The sequence below is a fragment of the Pongo abelii genome, chromosome 14 (genome assembly GCF_028885655.2).
Source record: "Pongo abelii isolate AG06213 chromosome 14, NHGRI_mPonAbe1-v2.0_pri, whole genome shotgun sequence".
NCBI classification, from domain to species: domain Eukaryota; kingdom Metazoa; phylum Chordata; class Mammalia; order Primates; family Hominidae; genus Pongo; species Pongo abelii.
In genome coordinates, this window is record NC_071999.2 from 37,967,783 (window position 1) to 37,995,303 (window position 27,521).

The 27,521-nt window shown below is 39.8% G+C and overlaps 1 protein-coding gene across 1 annotated transcript in view; it reads left to right on the plus strand.

Annotated features, from left to right (window-relative positions):
- KL (klotho) overlaps nt 1–26,182 on the plus strand; it is a 49,947-nt gene extending 23,765 nt beyond the window's left edge. Inside the window, exons 2-5 of the mRNA XM_024230927.3 lie at nt 13,846–14,356; nt 15,118–15,386; nt 20,762–21,863; nt 23,913–26,182. Coding sequence (XP_024086695.3) covers nt 13,846–14,356; nt 15,118–15,386; nt 20,762–21,863; nt 23,913–24,250 — 2,220 coding nt within the window. The 3' untranslated portion in view covers nt 24,251–26,182. The remainder of the gene's footprint in view (nt 1–13,845; nt 14,357–15,117; nt 15,387–20,761; nt 21,864–23,912) is intronic.
- Nucleotides 26,183–27,521: the final 1,339 nt, after the last annotated feature.

The following is a 27,521-nucleotide window of genomic DNA, read 5'->3' on the forward strand; positions in this document are numbered from 1 at the left end:
TGAGCAATTTTTAAGGAACTGCACACAGAGACTACTGTCTATTTTTTGTGGATAAAGTTGTAGATAGTTATTTTTGGGAAATTATTTACGTGTTCTATTAGGTGGTGGTTTTGTGGGAGGCTGTTTGAAATTCTGTCTTAAGGAACTGCAGCTTATAAACCATAGTGCTGATAGAAATAAGAGAAATAATTTGGTCTACGAACACAAACGTCAGGCTAGTTGGCATGCTTATGTAAACACAACACAGTAGCAGTGACTTTTAAGGAAGTCCTCAGACATGTAATCCCGATACTCTTCTTGAAGTTGAGGTAATAGGGTGCCAGAAAGAAAAAGAAAATAAATCTCTAGTGCCTTCTAAAATTTTTTCAATCCTTTGACCTTTTTGAAAGCGTGCACCTTTAATTCAGAACTAAAGTAACATCTGGAGGGCCCTTTTCTTAGATAGGGAGAAGACATAAATGAGCTGTTTGAATTATTTTCTGCTTATGGGCTGCATTTCATTTCTTCCACCATTGGTCTCAGTCCATCTAATTAAGATTATTTGTAGGATTAAATTAATCCTTTAAGAATTATTCCATTTCAATTTTTAAAAAATCTAAGGAATGATAGAAAACAAAAGGCAGTCCATTCAGTATTACCCCTGAAACATATTTGGGTGATTGATGATACCATCCATGTCTTCTCCAACTTCAGCTTCATATACTCAGCTGAGTACCAGGCATCTTCATTGAAAGCTAGACTTGTGACCTAAACAGAACTTGATCCCTTCCCTTCCCCAACTCCTTATTTTTTGTTTTCTTTGAGTTCCTTGATTCCTCTTCCCCTCCTCACATGCCACATGTAACATCCAATTCATCAGCAAGTTCTACAGATTCTGCCTTCAATGATAGCCTAAATCTAGCCACTTGTTACTATCTTTTTTGGTCCAAACTACCATGATCTTTTGCCTGGACCATTGTGATAGCTGTCTAGCTGGTTTCCTTGCTCCCATTTTGTCCTCCTAGGTCCCATTCTCCACATAGTAGCCACTGATTTTTGGAAACTTATCAATCATTACCCAGGCACAATGAGTACATTTACATAGTTGTTTGATTCCATTTACATAAAGTCCCACAATCACTCTATGTACTGGGAATCACAACAGTGGTCTCCTATGTTGAGAACTGATTAGGAGTCACAAGGAAACAAGGAGTAATATTCCATTGTATTAACAGACCACACTGTTCATACATTCTCCTGTAAATGGACATTTATGTTGTTCTCGGTTTTTTTGCTATTGTGATTAAAGCTATTAGGTTGGTGTCAAAGTAATTGCAGTTTTTGCCATTTAAAAAGTAACGGCAAAAACTGCAATTACTTTGGCACCAACCTAATACTGTAAGTATCTTTGAACTTACCAATCAAACATTACTACAACACTTGAATGAGAAACACTTACATAGCATTTACAATTCTAAGTGCTTTCCACGTATTGACTTAGTTAATCCTCACAAGGATATAACCATGAGGTGCTATTACTATGCCTACTTTACAGATGAGGAAATAGAGGCACAGACTTTAGATAATTTGCCCAAGGTCCCACAGCTAATAAGGGGGCAGAATTAGGAAAGCCTGGCTGAATCTATGCTCTCATCACTTGCTCAACTATGCCTGGAATGCCCTTCCCGTACCCTCTACCGCCTCCGCCCAATCCTCCCGATTCCCTGCTCCTTCCACACACCCCCATCTCAGGTCCCAGTCTTTTTTAGCATTCTTCACTTTTTCTGTTACAGATCCTCAGGCAATGCTTCCTTGAAGAAGAATTTCCTATCTAAACTGCCTTCCCATTCCAATCCCTGTTACCTTCTATCCTTTCTCTGCTTTATTTTCATTTGTTATCTCTCTTCCTCCCAAGAATGTAAGCTCCATAAGAACAAGATCATATTTTGAATCCCCTAGAAAAGTGCCTAGTGTAATATTTGTTGAATGAATATTATCCCTGTAATTAAAAGCTAAATAATTTTTTTTTAAACTAACAGATTACTGTAGTAGTTTCAAAGATGAATTTATGTTTCGGAGAAAATCAGTATTCGCTTGCCACATAAATTGTAGGTAATTATATTTCTATACCTGAATAGCTTCGCCAATGACTAAGATATTATATAATCTATTATATATTTATTAATCTATAGATCTTTAAAATTGAGGCACATATTTTATAAGCAATTTGATGAATTTTGATGACTTGCATACATCTGTATGTGTATGGATATCTGTAACAAATATCCAAGTAAAGATATAGAATATTCTCATCACCCCAGAAAGTTTCCTTGTGACGTCTAATCAATTCTCACCTCCATAGGAAACCGCTGTTGTGATTCCCATCACCATAGACTGATTTTGGGACTTTATGTAAATGGAATCAAACAACTGTGTGAATGTACTCTGTGTCTGAGTTCTTTCAATCTACACAATCTTTTTGAGATTAATCCATATTACTGCATAGAACAGTAGTTCACTCTTTGCATTAATGAGTAGTATTTCATTGTATAAACAAACCACACTGTTTATACATTCTCCTGTGAATGGACATTTGTGTTGTTTTCAGTTTTCTGCTATTGCGATTTAAGCTACTATAAGCATTTTTTTTTAATTGAGATAAGGTTTCGCTCTTGTTCCCCAGACTGGAGTACAGTGGCAGTGATCTCAGCTCACTGCAGCTTCAGCCACCTGGGTCCAAGCGATTCTCCTGCCTCAGCCTCCTGAGTAGCTGGGATTACAGGCATGTGCCACCACACCCGGCTAAGTTTTGTGTTTTTAGTAGAGACGGGGTTTCACCATGGTGGTCAGGCTGGTCTCGAAGTCCTGACCTCAGGTGATCCACCCAACTTGGCCTCCCAAAGTGCTGGGATTACAGTCGTGAGCCACTGTGCCCGGCCAGCATCTTTGAACATATCAATTTGTAAGTTTTATCTTAATATTGTACAAGTCTTTTGGGGGCCTTATGTTGTCATTTCTCTTGGTAAATACCTAGGTATGAACTTGCTAGATTATAGAGAAAATCTGTGTTTAATTTTATAAGAAACTGTCAAATAGTTTTCCAAAGTGGTGGTACTATTTATACTCCCACCATCCATGTATGAAATTTTCAGTTGTTTTACATCCTTGCCAGAATTTGTTGGTAGTCTTTTTTATTTTTTATTTTTTATTTTTTTTTGAGACAGCATCTCACTGTGTTGCCCGGGCATACAATGGTGTGATCTCGGCTCACTGCAACCTCTGCCTCCCAGGTTCGAGGGATTTTCATGCCTCAGCCTCCCAAGCAGCTAGGACTACAGAGGTGTGCCACCACGCCCAGCTAATTTTTGTATTTTTAGTAGAGATGGGGTTTCACCGTGTTGCCCAGGCTGGTCTCAAACTCCTGGCTTCAAGTGATTCGCCCGCCTCAGCCTCCCAAAGTGCTGGGATTATAGGTGTGAGTCACTGTACCCAGCCTGTTGTTAGTATTTTTAATTGTAGGCATCTTAGTGGGTGTGAGTACTCATTGGGGTTTTAATTGCATTTTCCTGATAGTGTTGATGTTGAGGACATTTCTATGTGTTTATGGAGCATTGGTGAAGATTCTTTTGTGAAATATCTGTTCAAATATTTTGCTCATGATGGGAAGGGGAGTTATTTTTCTTTTACTACTGATAGGTAGGTAGGCTTATGTATTTATTTCGGATATAATTATTTTGTCAATTATGTACTAATCATAAACAAAAACTGATAAATTGGACTACGTCAAAATTAAAACCTGTTCATCAAATGTTAGCAAAATGTAAAGGCAAATCACATACTAAGGGGAGATATTTTAATATATGTATATTTATATAGTGCTTTCTGTGTTCTAAGAAGTATTTTCCTACTCCAAGATAAAGAGCCTATTCTCTTACATTTTGCTCTATAAGTTTTATGGTTTTAGCTTTTAGCTTTGGATCTATGATCTGTCTCAAATTTTTATGCAAGATTGGGGTTTAATTTTTTCCTACACTTTTCCAGTTGTCGAGGATCATTTGTTGAAACGTCTTTCCTGTTGCCACATAATTGCTCTGATGCATTCGTTAGAAATCAGTTGGCTGTGGGTTTATTTTAGAATTTTCTGTTCTGCTCCTTTGGTGTTTTGTCTGTCCTTATGCCAATATCACACGATATTAAATAATTATAGCTTTATAATAAGTCTTGAAATCGGGTAGTGTGAATGTTTCAACTGCGTTTTTCCTTTTTCCAGTTATTTTAGCTGTTTTATGTTCTTATTATATGTATTTTAGAATCAACTTGTTCATTTCTACAAAAAGTTTATTGGGATTCTGGATGAGATGGTGTTGATTCAATAGGTCAATCTGGAGAAATCTGATAGCAATATTGACTCTTCCAATCCATGAAAATGGTATCTTATTCTTTATTTACCTATTCTTTAATTTCTGTTAGCAATGTGTTATAATTATAGCAAACTTGCACAATAATGATAGCAAACTTGCACATCTTTTGTTAAATTATTTCTAAGTATTTTATGGTTTTGGTACCACTGTAAGTGGCATTGTATTTAAAATTTATTTTCCATTTGTTTTCGTATGTAAATGCAATTGATTCTTTTTTTTTTTTTTTTTTTTTTGACACAGAGGCTTGCTTTGTCACCCAGGCTGGAGTGCAGAGGCGTGATCAGAGCTCACTGCAGCCTTGAACTCCTGGGCTCAAGGGATCCTCTCACCTCAGCCTCCCAAGTAGCTGGGACTATGGGTGTGAGCCACTGCTCCTGGCCAAATGCAGCTGATTTTTGTATTGACATTGTACTCCGACGACTTGCTAAATTAACTTATTCGTTTTAATAGTTTTTCTGTTTTTTTTTTTTTAAATCCCTTAGGATTTCTACATAGACAATCGTGTTTTTAATGAACAACAAAGTTTGGTTTCTTTGTTTGTTTGTTTTTCCCTTTTCAATCAACATGCCTTTTATGTTTTTATTTGCCTTACTACACTGGCTAGGACCTCCAGTACAATGTAAATAGAAATGGTGAGAGTGTTTAAATGTACTCCTATGTATATTTTATTCTTTTGGAATTTATTATAAACAGAATTGTTTTCTTAATTTTCTTTTTGGACTGTTCATTGCTATTGTACAGAAATACAACTGACTTTTCTGTGCTGATCTTGTACCTTGCAATTTTGCTGAAATCGTTTATTTTTGCAATAGATTTTTGTGGATTCTTTAGGATTTTCCATATGTAGAATCATGTTATCTGTGAATAGGGATAGTTTTACTTCTTTTCTAATTTGGATAGTTTTTTCCTTCCTAATTGTTCTGGCAAGAACTTCTAGTACAATGTTACAGAGCAACAATGAAAGCAGGCATCTTCCTTTCCATCCTGATCTTAGGGGGACAGCTCTCAGCCTTTCACTGTAATGTTGGTTGTGGATTTTCATAATTTTTTGTTTGTTTGTTTTTTTGTTTGAGACAGAGTTTCGTTCTTGTTGCCCGGGCTGGAGTGCAATGGCGCAATCTCGGCTCATCACAACTTCTGCCTCCCGGGTTCAAGCGATTCTCCTGCCTCAGCCTCCAGAGTAGCTGGGATTACAGGTGCCTGCCACCACACCAGCTAATTTTGCATTTTTAGTAGAGATGGGGTTTCTCAATGTTGGTCAGGTTGCTCTCGAACTCCTTACCTCGGGTGATCCGCCCGCCTCGGCCTCCCAAAGTGCTGGGATTACAGGCATGAGCCACCGCGCCCGGCCCATAAATGTTTTTCTTAATCATGTTGAGGAAGTTCCTTTCTAGTCCTAGTTTTCTGAGTGTTTTTATTATGAAAGACTTTCAGATTTTTGTAAAATGCTTTTCCTGCATTAATTGAGATGATCATATGGGTTTTCTCCCCCTTTACTCTATTGATGTGATGCATTACAACGATTGTTTTTTTTTTATGTTTACCCATCTTTGCATTCCTGGAATAAATACTAGTTGATTGTGCTGTATAATTCTTAAAATATGCTGCTGGATTTGTTTTGTTAGTATTTGGTTGCATTCTTTTGCATCTATATTCATAAGGGATATTGATCTATAACTATTATTTTTTTGCGATGGCTTTATCTCGCTTTGGTATCAAGATAATGCTGGCCACATAGGCTAAGTTAGAAAGTGTTCTTTCTTCTCCTGTTTTTTGAAGAGCTTGAAAAGAGTCGTGTTAATTCTTCTTTAAATATTTGGTACAATTCACTATTAAAGCCACTAGTCCTGGGTTTTTCTTAGTTTGAAAGATTTTGATTACTAATTCAATCTCTTTTACACCTAGATTAGATTTTATATTTTTTCCTTAGCCACTTTTGGTAATATGTGTGCTTCTGGGAATTTGGCCAGGTCATCTCTGTTATCTAATTTGTTGGCATCCAAATGTTCATAATGTGCTCTTGTAATCCTTTTTATTATAGAAATGATATATAGAAAAGGTCAGTTACCACTTTCTTTTATGATTGCATTAATTTGCTTCTTTTTTTTTCTCTAGTCAGTCTTTTTGAAGGTTGGTCAGTTTTGTTTATTTTTTTCAAAGAACCAACTTTTGATTTTGTTGATTCTATAATTTTTCTACTCTGTATTTTGTGCATATCCATTCTAATTTTTATTAGTTCCTTTATTCTGTTAGCTGTGAGTTTAGTTGGCTCTTCTTTTTTATTTTCTTAAGGTGGAAGGCTAAGTTATTGAGATATATCTTGGTTTTTTTTTTGATGTAGACATTTAAAGCTATAAAATTTCCTCTGAGCATTGCTTTTGCTGCAATTTATAAGTATTGGTATGTTATATATTCAGTTAGTTTTGTATATACACATTTAAGCTTTTGCTAATCTACCTTGTGATTTCTTCATTGACTCATTGCTTGTTTGAGTGTGTTAACAATTTCCACATATTTGTGAATTTTCTAGTTTTCCTTTTGTTATTGATTTCTAGTTTCATTTCATTGTGGTAAGAAACAATACTTTTTATGATCTCAACAGTTTAAAATTTATTAAGACTTATTTTCTGGCCTAACATATGATCTATCCTGGAAAATGTATCATGTGCACTTGAGAAAAATGTATATTCTGCTTTTTTTAGGTGGGTGGCATGTTCTATTAATATATATGTCTGTTAGCTCTAGTTGAATTACAGTGATGTTCAAAGCCTCCATTCTGTTATTAATATAACCATGCCAGATTTTTAATGCTGTCCATTTGCATAATATGTCTCTTTCCATTCTTTTTCTTTTACGTGGTCACTTTATATTTATAGTATATTTCTTGCACACAGAATGTAATTGAAACTTACTTTTCTAAAATCTACTTTCTTTTTTTTTTTTTTGAGATGGTGTCTCAGTCTGTTGCCCAGGCTGGAGTGCAGTGGCGTGATCTCGGCTCACTGCAACCTCCACTTCCCGGGTTCAAGCAATTCTCCTGTCTCAGGCTCCCAAGTAGCTGGGATTACAGGCGCCTGTATTTTTAGTAGAGATGGGGTTTCACCATATTGGTGAGGCTGGTCTTGAACTCCTGACCTCGTGATCCACCTGCCTTGGCCTCCCAAAGTGCTGGGATTACAGGCATGAGCCACTGCACACAGCCCCTAAAATCTGCTTTCATAGCATCTGTCTTGTACTTGGAACATTTAGTCCATGTGTATTTGAATATTTATTGATATGTTTGGGTTTATGTTTACAATCCTGCTATTTGTTTTCTTTTTGTTCCATTTGTTTTTTGTTCTTTATTTCTGCATCTTTTGGAAAAATCAGATTTTTTGGTAATTCATTTTTCTTATTTTATTGGCTTTTTAGAGAAACCTTTTAATATTTTTGTGAGTTTTAGGGATTACATTATTTATTCTTATTATTATTCCATTTAGAATTAATATTGTTAATCCCATTCAAAAATTTGTTTGTTTCGCTTTTCAGTTCTAGAATTTTCATGTGTTCTTCGGTTGTTCTTTCTCTGTTGTTATTCTCCATTTGTACATTATATCTATCTTTTCTTTGAAATCCTTGAAAATATTTATAATAGCTATTTTAAAGTCCTCTGCTAATCCCAATATCTGGGACATCTTGGCTTCTGTTGATTTTGAATACTTCTTTGTTTCCCTTAATTAAGGGTTTCATTTGCCTGCTTTTTCACATATCTAGTAGATTTTTATTATGCTCTGTGTGCTATGAATGAGACATTATAGGGAGCCTGGTCAATATTGTCTCTTTTTAAAGGATGTTGTATTTAGTTCTGCCAAGAAGTTAAATTATCAGATTTACTTGATGTGGCTTTTTAGTCTTTGTTAGAGCTGGTCTATTCCAACTTTGTTCTTACTTCTCAGGTAATGACTTAGGTCCTGAGTTTCAGCTGGATGCCTGAAGTGCTCAGCTGCATTTTTCTACTCTGGCTATTCTGAAATGCAATATTTTCCAGACCTACCCAACCTTTGGTATTCATCTCCCAGACCTGTGGCTGCTTCTCTTTGCTGAGCCTCACAAAATCTTGTCTTGTGCATGAACAGCCAAGGATCCTTGGGAAATCTCATGCAGACTTCTGGGCCCTTCCTTTGTGTAGATTTCTTCTCTTCAGGATGTTGACTTGCTTCAGGGTCCTCATCGTTGCTTTCTGCCTTTTCAGCTCAGCGATACTGCTGTGTATTGCGTGGGCTTCATTTGCTTCAACCTAGAACACGACCCAAGGCAGAAAGCTGGAGTGGACCTGAGGCTCATCACCAGTTTCCTTCCACCCACCATTTAAAAGCAGCTTATTTGTCTGAAACTTTATGTTGGGTTCTGTGAGGGATACGAATAGGCAAATGACAGGGAGCTTATAATTTAGCTAAAGAGAAAATGTCTATATGTTCTGTGGAATTCAGAGGATTTTTGTCGACTTCCAAAATTATTTTCCTTGACTTCCAAAATTTGGGGCTACTAGCTAGTTGGTAGGAAGGAATTCTAGATCCATTTTTCTTCTAGATTTTTTTCAGACTCCATGTTTCAAAATCTAAATGGAAGGTAAGAAGGAAGCAAGGAGGGCATCACATACCAGAGAGACTTACACTCCAAAGTGAATCATTAGCACATTATGAGATAATACAGTATTATTCTCAGAGGCCTGCCATATAAAATTCCTTCTAATTTATTTTTTTAATGGTATGTGCCTGAAAGTTCTCTGTCTTTCATGGTCTTGGAAGCAAAATAAGAACCAGAGTAGCTTATGAGAGAGTTTTACTGCTTCAGCCCAGAAAAATGTTGCTTCTGTCCTAGACCGTTTGATCTGGTTCTTAGTGCCAACCTTCGTTCCTCTAGATCTGTTTATTGAATACTGGCTCTGTTGCAGAGATTTTGCTAGAATCTGAGAGATAAAATACTCAATGCCTTCAAAACACCTACAATCCAGACACTTAAATAAATGCAATAATATATGGTTAAGGTCTTGGATAGAGGACGGTCATAGAAACACATAGAACAGACATTTAATCGGTGCTAGGGAGAGGGAAGATGTCAAGGAATGCTTCCTGGAGGTGGCGACGTCTAAGCTGAGTTTTAAAGTGGGTGTAAGGGTAAAGGAACTGGAAATAGGTAAAACATACCTTAGAGAGCTGCACCTACAAAAACATGGAAGTCTAGAGAATCTTAGAACTTCAAGTGGGGTTCAATGTGCCTGGGACTTGGATTTCAGGCAGAGACCATAGGGCAAGTTGGAGAACCGGTAGGCAGGGTTAGATGAAGCAGAGACTTTTAATAACCATCAAGCAGGCCTGCCATCCAACTGCCATGAGCCATTTTCCCTTTTTGAATTTTATTTTTTTAATCTCTAGAGCAATACATGTTTATGGTAGGAAATGAAAAAAATATATAGATGGGTAAAATGAAGTGAATTATACCACCCACAATCCTGCCATAAAACAGGTTTTAACAAGTTATAAATCCCTCCAGATCAAAATGCTACTAAACTCTACTTGCTGTTTTATAACCTTTTTCTGTTCAGTTAGTATTTTAGAAATGTTTTTACATGTTAATAGATATTCTTTTGCATTATCCTGAATAATGGTATTTCTTTAGTTATACTATCATGTATTAAAACATTCATACGTTGTAAACATATTTGAATATTAGACATTTCAATTGTTTTCAATGTTTGGCTATTAAAAATAGTATTTAGATGAATGTTCTTGGCCATACAGTTAATAACTTCTCTGAGTCCTTGTCAATAACTTTATTAAATCCCAATCTTAAGACAACAAGCCTATAAGATTAACATACCAGGAATAATTAGAAAGCATTGCAAGACCATATGTAACCATCTCCCTATTAATCATCCTTAGTTGTTGCAACATCCTAAATAGTGACCTTCCCACACTCTGCCTCATAATATTTAATCTGTCAGATGTACCATCTGCAAAGGGAGTGAACTGGCTCATGAAGAGGTGGTGAAGCTGGTTCAATTCAGTTTAACAGACAGTGGGGGCCTCCGTGTGCCAGGGAGGGAGTGAGGGAACTCCACAGGGAGCTCAGTCTGGGGAGGGATGCCCCTCATTATCTGCAGTAAATGATATGAGAGAAGTATGTATGAGACTCTTGGTGCCCAGAGGAGGGGTATGCAGCACAGTATGGGGGGTCCATGGGGTTGCAGCGATTTCTTAGAGATGGTGCCATGCCTGGGATGACCACCAAGTTGGGATGCTGTAAAGAGTAATCAAATAAGATTCAACAGGGTTTTGGCATGAGGTGAGCAGTTAATCCAAATGATATCTGAAATGCTTTCTAATGCTGCAAATTTATTCCTCTGTAAAATAATCAACTACTTAAAAGACACTCTCACTTGCATTATGTCATTTAATCCTCACAGTGTCCCTATGGGACAATAGATGTCATTCCCACTTGTACAGAGCAGTAAGTGAGGCTCACACTGGTCATAGTTAGAGGAGCAGGGAATCTAAACCTAAGTCTCTTCTACTCCAAACCCCAAGTTTTATCAGTACATCACATCACTACTGTGGGCTGAATCCCTTAGCAGGGGTTGTTTCCTCCACCTGCAATATTCTTCCTTTTGATTTGTTCATCCTCTAGAGAGAGAAGGGATAGGCATTCATGGAGATCCTACTGTTGCAAACTCTGCATTAGGAGTTTTACATGAATTGTCTCATTCAATCCTCACAACAGTCCTGTGAGGCACAGGAAAGTTAGATTTACCTGCCCAAATTAAGGAATGTGGCCAACTCAAGAGTGACGAAGGCCAGGTGCGGTGGCTCATGCCTGTAATCTCAGCACTTTGGGAGGCTGAGGTGGGAGGCTGAGGATCGCTTGAGCCCAGGAGTTCAAGACTAGCCAGTATGGCACATGTATACATATGTAACTAACCTGCACATTGTGCACATGTACCCTAAAACTTAAAGTATAATAATAATAAAATAAAATAAAATAAAATAAAAAGACCAGCCAGGGCAACACAGCAAGATTTCATCTCTACTAAAAATAAAAAAGAAATTAGCCAGGTGCCTATAGTCCCAGTTACTTGGGAGGTTGAAGTGGGACGATTGCTTGAGCCTGGGAGGTAGAGGCTGCAGTGAGCCGTGATCACATCACTTCACTCCAGCCAGGGTGACAGAGTGAGACCCAGTCTTAAAACAAAACAAAAAAGAGTGATGGAGCAGGAACTTTATCTGCCATCAGAGACCATATATGTCTTTCTTTATGGCCCAGGTCATTTATCATGTCCTTGCTAAACCTCCTCCTCTGAGCCTTGTTAAAGTCCTCAAGGTTAGAAGAGTGGTCTATAATTATAAAAAATTCCATTGTATGACTTCAGCTACCTGCAAAACTGACCGAGATTAATACATTCTTTGTTTGCTTTCACGCTTGCACTCCCTGTTCAGCGCTTATTCTACAGAAAGGTGCCTGGTAGATTTAGGACATGACTGTTCATAGGCCTCAAATGGGATCAAATTAGGAAAGTCCCCTGGTTTTTGGTCTCAAGAGGTTAATTGCTGAGTACTAGCCTGGACTGCTCGATGGATTTTACGTTTAACTGTTGTGTTTATTTGTTTGTTTGTTTTTGTTTTGTGAGACGTATCTTTCTCTGTCACCTGGGCTGGAGGTCAATGGTGTGAACATGGCTCACTGAAGCCTCCATGTCCTGGGCTCAAGTGATCCTCCTGCCTCAACCTCCCTAGTAGCTGGGACTACAGACACACACCACCATGACCGGTTAAGTTTTTGATTTTTTGGTAGAAATGGGGTCTCACTATTTGTGCAGGCTAGTTGTGAACTCCTGGTATCAAGGGATTCTCCCAACGTGCTGGGATTTCGGCCTCCCAAAGTGCTGGGATTGCAGGCATGAACCATCATGCCCAGCCTCTGTTTAACTGTTAACATCATGAGGTTGCCTTTCAATGAGGAAGGGAGACCTGGGGAGGTGTGATGGGGAAGATGGAGAAGGGTAGGAGACATCATAAAACTAACAGAAGTGTGGCATGATTAAGACCCTGGTTTCTTAGACCACATAAGCAAGTGCCACTATTCTTTTGATTAACATTTGATTCTCCATTTCCTTCTTAGCATACAGATAGCTGCTTCAGGTCATGAAAAAATACATTTAGTGAAATGAAACATAGTAGATATGTTCACCAAGAAACTAAAAAGAAAAGTTAGCCATAAACTATCTTATTCCATTGAAATGTTTGGCTGAACCCATAAGAATGTTGATGAGGCCATTCTTGGATGCCTGTACTGAAATGAACCACGAGAGGAATATTTAGGATATGTTGAAGAGGCTGTTTGGCTCAATGAACAAAGGAGTTTCTACAGGCCCAGGGAGTGGAATGAAAATTGGCATGATCATTTTGGAGAATATACGGAGTCAAACAGAGAATTCAAATGGAGTTTTCAAAGAGGATATGTTAGGGGAATAAAGGCTGATAAACAACACTTGTATTTGTAGGAAAATAGGGAGAGTAAATCAAGGAATTCAAAGGGAAAGAGAAACTCACTTTAAATAGGGAAGAAAAAACTCCTATAATTTTCACTCTTCTTTGTAAATAAAAAGGAAACAAATGAAAATAAGATATTAGAAGTCAGTAAGAATTTATGGGAGTATAAAGTTGGTTTTATGGATGCAAAGCCCTTTTCACTGCCGTACGAAACTCCTGGCTGCATGCTAACGATGGACAACTAATTTCCTTGCAGCTGTGTTTTGCTGTTTTTTGCTCTTGGCTTGGACCTAGCACCCTGGGTCTGTGGGAAACCAGAACTGTCCCAGAGTTCTGGAGGGTAGGCCAAAGTTAGATACTGGAGTGAGTTCTTTAATTTATTGTACTTCTTGGGAAGAATGAAGATTGCTTGTTAGAATTTTAGCTACGAGAGATGACTATGAAACAGTAAATTAATTCCAATGACCTGAGTCATTTTGAAAACTCCCAGTCTCAGGATAAAAAATATAATCCTATTTAGAAATTCCTGGTGTGATCACAGATGTAGCACTGGTTCTTTTCACGAAACCCTTAAATTAAAAAGTACATAATCCAAAGTCAATTAAATAGTAAGATATTATAATAAATTCTTTTATTTCATTCGCTTTTCAAAATGTGGATAACTACACACTCAGCCCAAGGAATTTACATTTTTCCACTGACTGCTAAAAACCAATGGAAATAACTCTAGTCCTGGTAGCACTTCACTGTGGGGTGACCTACCTTTGAAATAATGTATTGGTTCTAGCTGATTTTTATATTGTTAGTCATTAAGTTAGGCTTGATGAGAAACAGATATAATTTGAGTTAGGGATTCAAGTATTATATTGCATGTCTCCTCACAACTAGAGATAAATTTGCCATGGTTTTTCTCTTCATAGGCTCATGCCAAAGTCTGGCATCTCTACAATACTTCTTTCCGTCCCACTCAGGGAGGTCAGGTGTCCATTGCCCTAAGCTCTCACTGGATCAATCCTCGAAGAATGACTGACCACAGCATCAAAGAATGTCAAAAATCTCTGGACTTTGTACTAGGCTGGTTTGCCAAACCTGTATTTATTGATGGTGACTATCCCGAGAGCATGAAGAATAACCTTTCATCTATTCTGCCTGATTTTACTGAATCTGAGAAAAAGTTCATCAAAGGAACTGCTGACTTTTTTGCTCTTTCCTTTGGACCCACCTTGAGTTTCCAACTTTTGGACCCTCACATGAAATTCCGCCAACTGGAATCTCCCAACCTGAGGCAACTGCTTTCCTGGATTGACCTTGAATATAACCATCCTCAAATATTTATTGTGGAAAATGGCTGGTTTGTCTCAGGGACCACCAAGAGAGATGATGCCAAATATATGTATTACCTCAAAAAGTTCATCATGGAAACCTTAAAAGGTATGATTGTGGGTAAAGTTCTCATTTTCTGCCAAAATCGTCTGGAAAAAAAATCTCTAAGATTATCTAACATAAACTGTGTGAATTTATATTTTTAAATCCTAATGGAGACATTCATTTTGGCAATAGTAGAATGCATTCATGTAACACCTTTCTCATTTGGAGTCTTGAGGAACTTGAATTAATTTTTAAAAACCCATTTGTAGATGAGAAACTGGGTTATAATATTTGTAATTACTCAACTTTCAGTTATTAATCTACATTTTTAGATTAAATTGAACATAAATCCCAGGATATCTAGCTCTCTGCACATGTTTTTCAGTTCTTGTTATTTTGGTTGAATAAAACACTTTAAAGAAAAAGGAATGTCCATGTTTCCTAGAGAAAACAGTATAAACAGATCATGCTTTTAAAGCCTTCATTTATTTATTTATTGCATTAGACACAAAGCTGGGTGTCTAGGATGGAAAGTGGTATAAGACATCTTTCCAGCCCTGTAGAACATCTATTATAAATAAGGAACTATCTTGTCAAGGTGCTCAGAAATCCAAAAAACATATTAGATAGGCCGATTTTGAGGGCATTTATTTGTAGAGTTATATAGGTTTGATTAGAGTCTTTTGTCAAGAAGAAAAATCATTGGCTTACCAAACAAGAAGCATTACACTTTATTTAAGTAGGAAACGCTCAGCTGCTCTTGAACCATGATGCAAGTGCCCAGTGAAGGGTCATGTTGCTCTTGTCCCCTCTTCCCTTTGCAGCCATCAAGCTGGATGGGGTGGATGTCATCGGGTACACCGCATGGTCCCTCATGGACGGTTTTGAGTGGCACAGAGGTTACAGCATCAGGCGTGGACTCTTCTATGTTGACTTTCTAAGCCAGGACAAGACGTTGTTGCCAAAGTCTTCAGCCTTGTTCTACCAAAAGCTGATAGAGAAAAATGGCTTCCCTCCTTTACCTGAAAATCAGCCCCTAGAAGGGACATTTCCCTGTGACTTTGCTTGGGGAGTTGTTGACAACTACATTCAAGTAAGTCAGCTGACAAAACCAATCAGCAGTCTCACCAAGCCCTATCACTAGTAAGTAGTGCTTCCTTCCTAGGCTGATTGTCATGGCACATTGTCCGTTCTTTGAGCCAAAAACAATTCCTTATGAGCACACTAAGGGTACAATTTGGAATGCTGCACACTTCTCTCCGAAACTCTTTCAATCATCATCTTGTTTAAGTTAGATCCAAAGAGAAATAAATTTAAAGCATATCAATATTTAAGATCCGATTAAGACAGTAAAAAGATAAAACACTCTCTTTTCATACTGTGGTTTTTGATCCTTTTTAAGGCAGTTGAGTTTTTTCATGAACAGGATCTAATGCAGAACTCCAAAGCCTCCGAGTTTCAGTGGTGCTGCTGAGACTGAGGCAGGAACATTAGGCAGAGTCCTCCAGAGGCACAACTGTGGGCTCCACAAATGTGCAGAAATACCCTAAGAAAGTAAACCCTAGATACAATGATTCACTGGTCAGGATGTCTTTTTTAGCAATAGTCATTGAAATGATATGAAATTTCTTCAGAATGATCAACCAATGTTTATTGAGCATTTTCTCAGTAGTAAGCCCTTAACATTCTTTTAGATTTCCCAAATTTTGAAGGGATTTGTTTTCCAGCATTTGACAAGATACCCTAGTAAGCACTTATTGGATGTCTAGTGTGTCCGAAGCCTTGTGTTAGTTGCTCGGGTTGCTTGGTTAAGGGGAGTGCAGGTAAAGGGTACATGAGATGAGTAAGGGCAACCTTTGCTTTCAAAGGAGCAAAGGAGTGTGCTGAGCAAAAACAATGTATGCACAAATGATGCAATGGAGTGAAGCAGGCATGGTGGTAAGTGACAAGGGCGGGGCTGGGGGATTGCTACTGATAGAGTCCCAAGTGTGAAAATAGCCCTCAAGACAGAGACAGAGTTCAGTGTCCATAGACAAGCAGTTGGCTTTGACATGTTGGGTTATGGTAGCCAATTCATTGGTTCTGCAAATCACAGCTTGAAAGGAAACACTTGGAAGAATGTGAAATGGGTTGCTGTTTTCTTGTAAATATCCAATTGAAATCTTTTATTTATAAGGAAATAAATTAACACTATCCTTAATACATTTTTTGCTGGTTGGGATTATTCTTCTTTTTCAGACCATCCAGTTCATTTTACAGGCAGTCTCAGACTTAAACCCTCGCCTTCCATTTAAAAGATGACTGGCTCACGCCTGTAATCCCAGCACTTTGGGAGGCCGAGGCGGGCAGATCACGAGGTCAGGAAATCGAGACCATCCTGGCTAACACGGTGAAACCCCGTCTCTACTAAAAATACCAAAAAAAAAAAAAAAAAAAAAAAAATTAGCCGGGCGTGGTAGTGGACGCCTGTAGTCCCAGCTACTCGGGAGGCTGGGGCAGGAGAATGGCGTGAACCTGGGAGGCGGAGCTTGCAGTGAGCCAAGATCGCGCCACTGCACTCCAGCCTCGGTGACAGAGCAAGACTCCGTCTCTTAAAAAAAAAAAAAAATGACTGGATGTGTCATCTTTTATGCCAGGATATGTGAGCCCAGGAGAAAGCCTTCTGAGCTCCCTCCTGCTCAGTGTGCAATTTTCTGCCCTGCTCCGACTCTCTCCTTCTCTCCCAGCCTCCTGCTATTTGAAATCTCCCTATCCTAATTTCCCTCCTCAGAGTGGATTCCACTGTGGGGTTCAGAGAGGATCTGAGGTGGGAGAAGTGAGGCTGGTGAGGAAGAAGGGGAGAAGGAGAAAGGGAAGAAGACCTCCGCAGCCCTCCTTCCTGCTCCTCTTTACTGGGGTTGGGGATAGATGGGATGGTCCCTGGTCCTTGTTCTATCTCTTGACCTTCTGCCTGCTCCCTGCTGAGCACGGATCTCTGAGAGCAGCCTGAGTCTGGCAGGTTCAGTCCTTTGTATGCGGCACAATCTCCCAGCCAGCATTGCTGTGCAGATCGTGGGAATGAATGCAGAACAAGACTGGGGGTGTCGGAGGGAGCCCTACTTCTCCTGCTCTGTTCCTCATCAGGGGGCTGTGTGCTGGCTTTGGGAATTGGTAAGTAGTGAGAAAGTCTTAAGGGTACATCCTATTTCCTTGAGGGAGAAGAGAAGACGCTGGTCAGAAGCAATAAGTATAGCAGTGAATAGCAAGGGAGATGGGAGATAATTCCTTTTCCTACTACACTCTAGAAGCTATTGTTTTAGAATCTGACCTAAGGTCAGCCACTAATTGGCCCCAGAGGTCTCTCTCTCAGACCACACGGTCCTTTTTTCTTCATCAGCTTGGGGACCCCACCCATTCTCCTGGCAGAGTCTCCTCCTGTGCAGAACCCAACAAACACAAAATTAAGTCACTCTCAAACCCACAGCAGATGAGAGCTTCTCTGGAAGCTCTCTGGTGGGGAAAGGCTGCAATTGCTATTTTGTTCTTCTGGTTTTCATCTCAGGCTTTGTGTTATATTGACAGTACCCTTCTCAAGCTAACTCCCTAACTGACATAGTCAAAATAAGTTCTTTGTATGTCAGTTCTGAGGTGTGTGTGTTTTCACTTACAAACAGTACTCTACAGCTTTAAGACATCATATTAAAGTCCTGAGAAGTGATTTTTAAACTACTGAACTTCATCTTTTCCCTCCTGGCTAGTATTTCAGACTTTCAGTGTTTCAGGCATGTATTTCACCTGAACAACTTGAAAAATAATATCCTAAGAAGCACACAACCTGACTTTAGGCTCATTCACGTGGATTATCACTTTACTTGGACCCACTTTCTCGGCTGAGAGGTTTGTTTTCCCATAACCACGGATGCTCATAGTTAATATAAATATTGAACTCACTATGTAGTGAGGACATAGAGCCTCTTTAACACTGGTCCCTGTTAGGAGAAAGTTTCTCCCATAACATACTAAATACATGTTTTAATAGCCATTCCTTCTGAAAGGTCCAACTTTACTGCTTTTTTTTTTTAGTAAAATCTTAGTTAACAAATTAATGGAGGTTAGGTGGAATTTTGCCCCAAATGTCCTGTGTTTTCTTTTTTTTTGACAGAGTCTTGCTCTGTCACCCAGGCTGGAGTGCGGTGGCGCGATCCTGGCTCACTGCAATCTCCGCCTCCTAAGGTCACGCCATTCTCCTGCCTCAGCCTCCTGAGTAGCTGGGACTACAGGTGCCCGCCACCGCGCCTGGCTAATTTTTTGTATTATTAGTAGAGATGGGGTTTCACTGTGTTAGCCAGGATGGTCTCGATCTCCTGACCTCGGGCTCCACCCACCTCGGCCTCCCAAAGTGCTGGGATTACAGGCGTGAGCCACCATGCCCGGCCTGTCCTGTATTTTCAAGAAACATTTTTTTTCCTCCAGAAATGATACCCTAGTCTTTCATATTTGTTTTCAGATGGACTGAATAAAAGCTGTTGTTTTGGAACAATCACGGTAAAAAGAAGTTATGAATTTAGTCAACTCAGAGCTCTATAAAAATAATCCAAAAAATTCCTTCAAACTCTGAACACTTCAAAAGAGCGTGCAAATATTCTCTCCTTCAAAGCTAAGGAAACATGATTTGTGGGGTGCATCACAGTGGAAAAATACTTCTGACAGCATTCCCACAGCATTAGGGGAAGTGCATGTGTGGGTGTTCTGCAAGGGACAATTCTCCAGAAAAGGCAATTTCCCTTTGACATGCTGTTTTTAATGACTTTTCTTTATAAACACACTTACCTCTCCAGAGAAATAGCAGTGCATTTGCAACAGGCCCGTAAAATGCAACAAAACCTCTGCTATGGTTTCTGACCCCTGCTTTTATACAGAGCATCAGACCAAGGAACCTGTTCTAACAGGATTATTTCAGAGGGGAACACAGGCTTAGGGTGCAGATCTCCCAGCTGGATTTTTCACTTTGCATTCCCTCCATAGCAGACACATGAAGGAATGATTTTGTGATTTTGATTTTATAATTTGCCCACTTTTCCTAAATACTTTTTTAAAATTTTTATTTGGGAGGATTTTATAGCATATGATTGAGAACTGTAATCATCATCACTGTTACAGAAGAATAATTTAGAAAAATTTTTTAACTATGTTAAAAATTCCACTATGGGTGGATGACAATATTGTTCTTTCCTTCCACATTCTACCTCCTTGGACTTTCTTTTCTTTTTCTTTTCTTTTTTTTTTTTTTTTTTTTTTTGGGATGAAGTCTCGCTTTGTCACTCAGGCTGGAGTGCAGTGCCATGATCCCAGCTCACTGCAACCTCTGCCTCCCGGGTTCAAGTGATTCTCTCACCTCAGCTTCCTGAGTAGCTGGGATTACAGGTGTGTACCACCACACCTGGCTACTTTTTGTATTTTTAGTAGAGATGGGGTTTCACCATGTTGGTCAGGCTGGTCTCGAACTCCTGATCTCATGATCTGCCTGCCTCGGCCCCACAAAGTGCTGGGATTACAGGCGTGAGCCACTGTACCCGGCCTCTCTCTCAGACTTTCTACCATCAGTCAGATAGAATTTGTTAAATTTTTTCACTGACCCTAAACCCAACAAAAGGCAAGAGTTTTGTTTATTTAGCACTTCCTCTGCCTATAGCAAACCTCAATTTAGAGCGTAATTTTAAACATAATTTAGTTATAAATATCTTTTCATTTTCTTACTTAACTCACTCAGTTTTTTAAATCTTTTTTTTGAGACAAGATCTTGTTCTGTCACTGAGGCTGATGTACAGTGATGTGATCATGACTTACTGCAGCCTTGACCTCCCAGGCTTAGGTGATCCTCACACCTCAACCTCCTGAGCAACTAGGACTACAGGCCCATGCCACCATGCCGGGCTAAGACGGGATTTTGACATGTTGCCCCAGCTGGTCTCCAACTCCTGGCCTCAAGTGATCCTCCTGCCTCGGCCTCTCAAAGTGCTGGGATTATAGGCATGAGCCACCGCACCTGGCCAACTCACTCACATTTTGTTTTTTCTTTTTTTCATCTAGTTTTTTTCTTTTTTTTTTTTAATTTGAAAGCCTCATGCCATTAGTGATTTCTTATATTAAAAGAAAAACACCCAAAGATACTCTGCTTACATAACACCGACCAGTAGTGTGCAAGACTCATTAGCATTTGTCATCTGAAGTGACCAAATCCAGACTTTTGGGGGTCACATTAAAGAAAGAGTTGAAGAGTTAGAACTATGGGTAAAGCGAGTGTGCATATCAGAAAGTGGAATATTGTCTTTCTCAGGAGCTGACAATTTATGAAAAATAGTTCACATTCTCAGCTAGAAAGGCTTCTATTTTTGCTCATATTCCTGGCTAGTTTTGCTGAAATAATTGCTTTGAATTACTTCCTCAGGACTGCCCAGGTGATGCTAATGTTTACTCTGCCCTTCACAGGTAGATACCACTCTGTCTCAGTTTACCGACCTGAATGTTTACCTGTGGGATGTCCACCACAGTAAAAGGCTTATTAAAGTGGATGGGGTTGTGACCAAGAAGAGGAAATCCTACTGTGTTGACTTTGCTGCCATCCAGCCCCAGATCGCTTTACTCCAGGAAATGCACGTTACGCATTTTCGCTTCTCCCTGGACTGGGCCCTGATTCTCCCTCTGGGTAACCAGTCCCAGGTGAACCACACCATCCTGCAGTACTATCGCTGCATGGCCAGTGAGCTTGTCCGCGTCAACATCACCCCGGTGGTGGCCCTGTGGCAGCCTATGGCCCCGAACCAAGGACTGCCGTGCCTCCTGGCCAGGCAGGGCGCCTGGGAGAACCCCTACACTGCCCTGGCCTTTGCAGAGTACGCCCGACTGTGCTTTCAAGAGCTTGGCCATCATGTCAAGCTTTGGATAACGATGAATGAGCCGTATACAAGGAATATGACATACAGTGCCGGCCACAACCTTCTGAAGGCCCATGCCCTGGCTTGGCATGTGTACAATGAAAAGTTTAGGCATGCTCAGAATGGGAAAATATCCATAGCCTTGCAGGCTGATTGGATAGAACCTGCCTGCCCTTTCTCCCAAAAAGACAAAGAGGTGGCCGAGAGAGTTTTGGAATTTGACATTGGCTGGCTGGCTGAGCCCATTTTCGGCTCTGGAGATTATCCATGGGTGATGAGGGACTGGCTGAACCAAAGAAACAATTTTCTTCTTCCTTATTTCACTGAAGATGAAAAAAAGCTAATCCAGGGTACCTTTGACTTTTTGGCTTTAAGCCATTATACCACCATCCTTGTAGACTCGGAAAAAGAAGATCCAGTAAAATACAATGATTACCTGGAAGTGCAAGAAATGACCGACATCACATGGCTCAACTCCCCCAGTCAGGTGGCGGTAGTGCCCTGGGGGTTGCGCAAAGTGCTGAACTGGCTGAAGTTCAAGTACGGAGACCTCCCCATGTATATAATATCTAACGGAATTGATGACGGGCTGCATGCTGAGGACGACCAGCTGAGGGTGTATTATATGCAGAATTACATAAACGAAGCTCTCAAAGGTAAGGAGCCCTCGCTGCGGCAATCTCCTGAGGGGTATGTCACCAGAGGGCATGACACTTGATTAAATCTCCAACATCAACACACACTGTCACCCTTGGAATGGAGAGCTATCCATTTTGTGCCTCACTGAAACAGTCCAAGAGATATCTAGCATTTTCCCAAGGATAAAGGAGTGTAGCTAAAAGTAGAAGACCAGAAATCCCTAGCCCCTACTCTGGATCTATGCAAGCATAGATTCTTGTCTTCATCTTGGATGGCTCCACAGCAGTCTTAACTGTTTCATGTACATAAAGCAGTACATAAAGATTTAACCTTGCTGGGCATGGTGGCTCACACCTGTAATCCCAGCATTTTGGGAGGCCAAGGCGGGAGGATTGCTTGAGCCTAGAAGTTTGAGACCAGCCTGGGCAACATAGTGAGACCTTGTCTCTACTAAAAATCACAAAAATTAGCTGGGCACCGTGGCATACGCCTGCAGATTCAGCTACTTGGGAGGCGAGGCGGGAGGATTGCTTGAGCTTGGGAGGTCCAGCTGCAGTGAGTCATGATCACAGCACTGCACTCTGGCCTGGGTGACAGAGCAAGACACTATTTCCAAAAAAAAAAAAGCCAAGCATGATGGCTCATTCCTGTAATCCCAACACTTTGGGAGGCTGAGGCAGGTGGATCATCTGAGGTCGGGAGTTCAAGACCAGCCTGACCAACATGGTGAAACCCCGTCTCTACTAAAAATACAAAAATTAGCCAGGTGTAGTGGTGCACACCTGTAATCTCAGCTACTCAGGAGGCTGAGACAGAAGAATCACTTGAACTCGGGAGGTGGAGGCTGCAGTGAGCCAAGTTGCGCCATTGCACTCCAGCCTGGGTGACAGAGCAAGACTCCATCTCAAAAAAAAAAAAAAAAAAAGATTTAACCAAGTATATCATAGTAGATTGAATTATGTAAAACACCCAGTTACCAACCAGGTCCAGGTTTGTTCTCTCTGTGTAGTAAATCAATCACTGTGACACAGGTTTTGCAAAAGAGAAAAGATTTATTCGTAAGGGGACCAAGCGAGGGGGTGGGAGAATAACTTCCAATCCTGCCTTTCTGAAGACAACACTTAGAAATATGTATGGGTTAGGGAATGGGTGGTCTAAGGCATGGTGAAGAGTGATTGGCAGGGGGGGAAAATGAAGTAACAGGTTGGACACATGTACAGAAAATGGTGGTGTTAGCATGATCTGAGGGTAGAGTTTTGGGCCCTCTGACATCAAAAGACCACCTCTCAGGCACTTGTGCAGGCCCAGTGGAAGGGTCAGTGGTCTTAACTAGTTGGAACTGGACAGGAGCTGCCCCAAGTTCTTGGAAAAACAACTGAAGTGACCATTGCCATGGTAACCTATGAATGTCATCTATAAAGTAGTCAGTGAACGTTAAGTTTCAGCATACAGTGGGACAACCTTCAGCTTCATGGAAAAGGAAAAAAAAAACACATACGCACACAAAAAGCAAGTGACCAAAAGCAAGCAGGACAGGTAGACCTGATCCAATTAACCCCTGGGTTTCAACCCTGCTAAATGCAGCTCAATATTTGTCTTGATAATTTGCCTATTTGGCTTTACATAAAATAAAGCCTTTTCTGATGAAATCTAATTGAGTCTGAAGTTGTATTAAATGGTACCGAAAACTTACCAGCAGGAAGGCTACGTAAAAGTGGCCAGGCGTAGTGACTCACGCCTGTAATCCCAGCACTTTGGGAGGCTGAGGCAGGCGGATCACAAGGTCAAGAAATGGAGACCATCCTGGCCAACATGGCGAAATCCTATCTCTACTAAAAGAAAAATACAAAAATTTGCCAGGTGTGGTGGTGCTCACCTATAGTCCCCAGCTACTCAGGAGGCTGAGGCAGGAGAATCTCTTGAACCTGGGAGGCGGAGGTTGCAGTGAGCCAAGATGGTGCCATTGCACTCCAGCCTGTGTGACAGAGCAAGACTCCGTCTCAAAAAAAAAAAGTGATGTGTGCAAAATACGTAATAACTACTCTCCTATCCTTTTGTTTTTCCAGCCCACATACTGGATGGTATCAATCTTTGCGGATACTTTGCTTATTCGTTTAATGACCGCACAGCTCCGAGGTTTGGCCTCTATCGTTATGCTGCAGATCAGTTTGAGCCCAAGGCATCCGTGAAACATTACAGGAAAATTATTGACAGCAATGGTTTCCCGGGCCCAGAAACTCTGGAAAGATTTTGTCCAGAAGAATTCACCATGTGTACTGAGTGCAGTTTTTTTCACACCCGAAAGTCTTTACTGGCTTTCATAGCTTTTCTATTTTTTGCTTTTATTATTTCTTTCTCCCTTATATTTTACTACTCGAAGAAAGGCAGAAGAAGTTACAAATAGTTCTGAACATTTTCCTATTCATTCATTTTGAAATAATTATGCAGACACATCAGCTGTTAACCATTTGCACCTCTAAGTGTTGTGAAACTGTAAATTTCATACATCTGACTTCTAGAAAATGTTTTTGTGGCTTATGACAGAGGTTTTGAAATGGGCATAGGTGATCATAAAATATTGAATAATGTGAATAGTGCCTGAATTTGTTCTCTTTTTGGGTAATTAAAAAACTGACAGGCACTATAATTTCTGTAATACATTAACAAAAGCATGAAAAATAGGAACCACACCAATGCAACATTTGTGCAGAAATTTGAATGACAAGATTAGGAATATTTTCATCTGCACCTAAATTTAACGTTTTTCTGGAAGTAATAATTGCAAGAGTTCGAATAGAAAGTTACGTACCAAGTAACCATTTCTCAGCTGCCATAATAATGCCTAGTAGCTTCCCCTCTGTCAAATCTAGTTTCCTATGAAAAAGAAGATGGCAGATACAGGAGAGACGACAGAGGGCCCTAGGCTGGAATGTTCCTTTCGAAAGCAATGCTTCTATCAAACACTAGTATTAATTTATGTATCTTGTTAATGACATACTTAGAGAGCAAATTACAGAAATGTATATTTTATATGAGTTTTGAGGTCCTGTCTAAACCCTGGGTCTCTGAGGGATCTGTCTCACTGGCACCTTGTTGAGGGCCTTGCACATAGGAAACTTTTGATAAGTATCTGCGGAAAAATAAACATGAGTCTTGTGATACTGGGCTCTTCAGGAAGCATAAAGCAATTGTGAAATACAGTATACTGCAGTGGCTCTAGGTGGAGGAAAGGAGGAAAAAGTGCTTATTATGTGCAACATTATGATTAATTTGATTATACACCATTTTTGAGCAGACCTTGGAATGAATGACATAACCTTTCCCTAGAGAATAAGGATGAAATAATCACTCATTCTGTGAACAGTGACACTACTTTCTATTCTTTAGCTGTACTGTAATTTCTTTGAATTGATAGTTTTACAAATTCTTAATAGGTTCAAAAGCAATCTGGTCTGAATAACACTGGATTTGTTTCTGTGATCTCTGAGGTCTATTTTATGTTTTTGCTGCTACTTCTGTGGAAGTAGCTTTGAACTAGTTTTACTTTGAACTTTCACGCTGAAACATGCTAGTGATATCTAGAAAGGGCTAATTAGGTCTCATCCTTTAATGCCCCTTAAATAAGTCTTGCTGATTTTCAGACAGGGAAGTCTCTCTATTATACTGGAGTTGTTTCATAGATAAGTCAATATTGTATCAGGCAAGATAAACCAATGTCATAACAGGCATTACTAACCTCACTGACACAGGGTCATAGTGTATAATAATATACTGTACTATATAATGTATCATCTTTAGAGGTGGTATGATTTTTTCATGAAAGATAAGCTTTTGGTGATATTCATTTTAAACTGGACTTATTAAAATTGGATGCTAGAGAATCAAGTTTATTTTATGTATATATTTTTCTGATTATAAGAGTAATATATGTTCATTGTAAAAACTTTTAAAACACAGAAACTATATGCAAAGAAAAAATAAAAACTATCTATGATCTCGGAACCCAGAAATAGCTACTATTAACATTTCCTATGTATTTTATTTTACATAGTCAGATCATATTGTATATAGTTAGTATCTTTATTAATTTTTATTATGAAACTTTCCTTTGTCATTATTAGTCTTCAAAAGCATGATTTTTAATAGTTGTTGAGTATTCCACCACAGGAATGTATCACAACTTATTTAACCGTTCCCGTTTGTTAGACTAGTTTCTTATTAATTAATGTTGATGAATGTTGTTTAAAAATAATTTTGTTGCTACATTTACTTTAATTTCCTTGACTGTAAAGAGAAGTAATTCTGCTCCTTGATAAAGTATTATATTAATAATAAATCTGCCTGCAACTTTTTGCCTTCTTTCATAATCATATGAGTGGTTGCTAGCTAATTATTTTTTTTAATTAAAAAAAACTTGAGTTGACTAAGCCACATAAGATGTGATGGGAGCAGTGGAGAAATGGGTGTGACTGCAAGAGGCCTGACCCATGCAGCTGGAAGATAGTAGGCGTGGGCGGTCGACCCAGGCTAGGCCATGTGTGGAACAGAGAGAATTTCAGAGATGAGACAGCCAAATACACAAGAGCTGAAAAGGACAAAACAGAAGCCAAAGCAGCGAAGAGAAGCGACTTCTGAGAACCATCCAGCTACCTTCTAATGCCCGCCTCATGCTTACTGAGTCGGGTACAACTTCGCAGGTGGCTCGGGGTGAACGAGAGGAGGGAGGGCACCTCTAGGATCAGCCCTGGGACACTAGGCGGCGGCGCTGGAGGCGGGGACTTCCTGACCCCGTGGGGCGAAGTGCACTCATTTCTCCACCGCGTCTCAGAGCACCGCGTTCTTTCCACTCTAGTCTTCTCTGATGCTTTTCTCTCATGAATTCTGGTGTACATATAATACAGAAACCATTCTCCAGAATGCCTACACCTCTTCTTCCATTGTGGGCCAATTCTACAGGGGCGCTAAGTGGCCGACTTGTGGTTCCCCGGTGTGTCTGGGCTGTTTCCTACACACTTGTATTCGCCCTGCATTCGCAGCGTATTCCTTTGATCCCAGGTGGACTTTTATCCCCCGTTCATTTTGCCCTGGTTTGGAAGGACGGTTTTCCAGTTTCATTAGTGACACATCATTTTATCTTTGACTTCCACAGTCAATAATTAGAATCTGGCTGGGTCCTGTTGGCTCATGCCTGTAATCCCCATACTTTGGGAGGCCAAGGCAGGAGGATCAATTGAGGCTAGAAATTTGAGACCAGCCTGGGCAACATAGTGAGACCCGTCTCTACAAAAACTTCTAAAAATTAGCTGGGCGTGGTGGTGTGCACCTGTAGTCCCAGCTACTCGGTAGGTTGAGGTGGGAGGATCACTTGCACTCAGGAGGTTGAGGCTGCAGTGAACTATGTTCATGCCCTTGCACTCCAACTTGGGCAACAGAATGAGACCTGTCTCTGAAATAATAACAAGAAGAATCTATTAGCGCCTTGGGAAGTTTTCCATTAAATTATTTATGATAGTGCTGTTCAACAGATACAATACAAGCAAGCCATGTATTTCATTTTAAATTTTCTAGTAGTCATATTAAAAAATAAAAAGGCATAGAAGAGATAAATTTTAATAATATATTTTATTCTTTCCAGTATATCCAAAATATTGTATTTTCAACTTGTAATTGATATA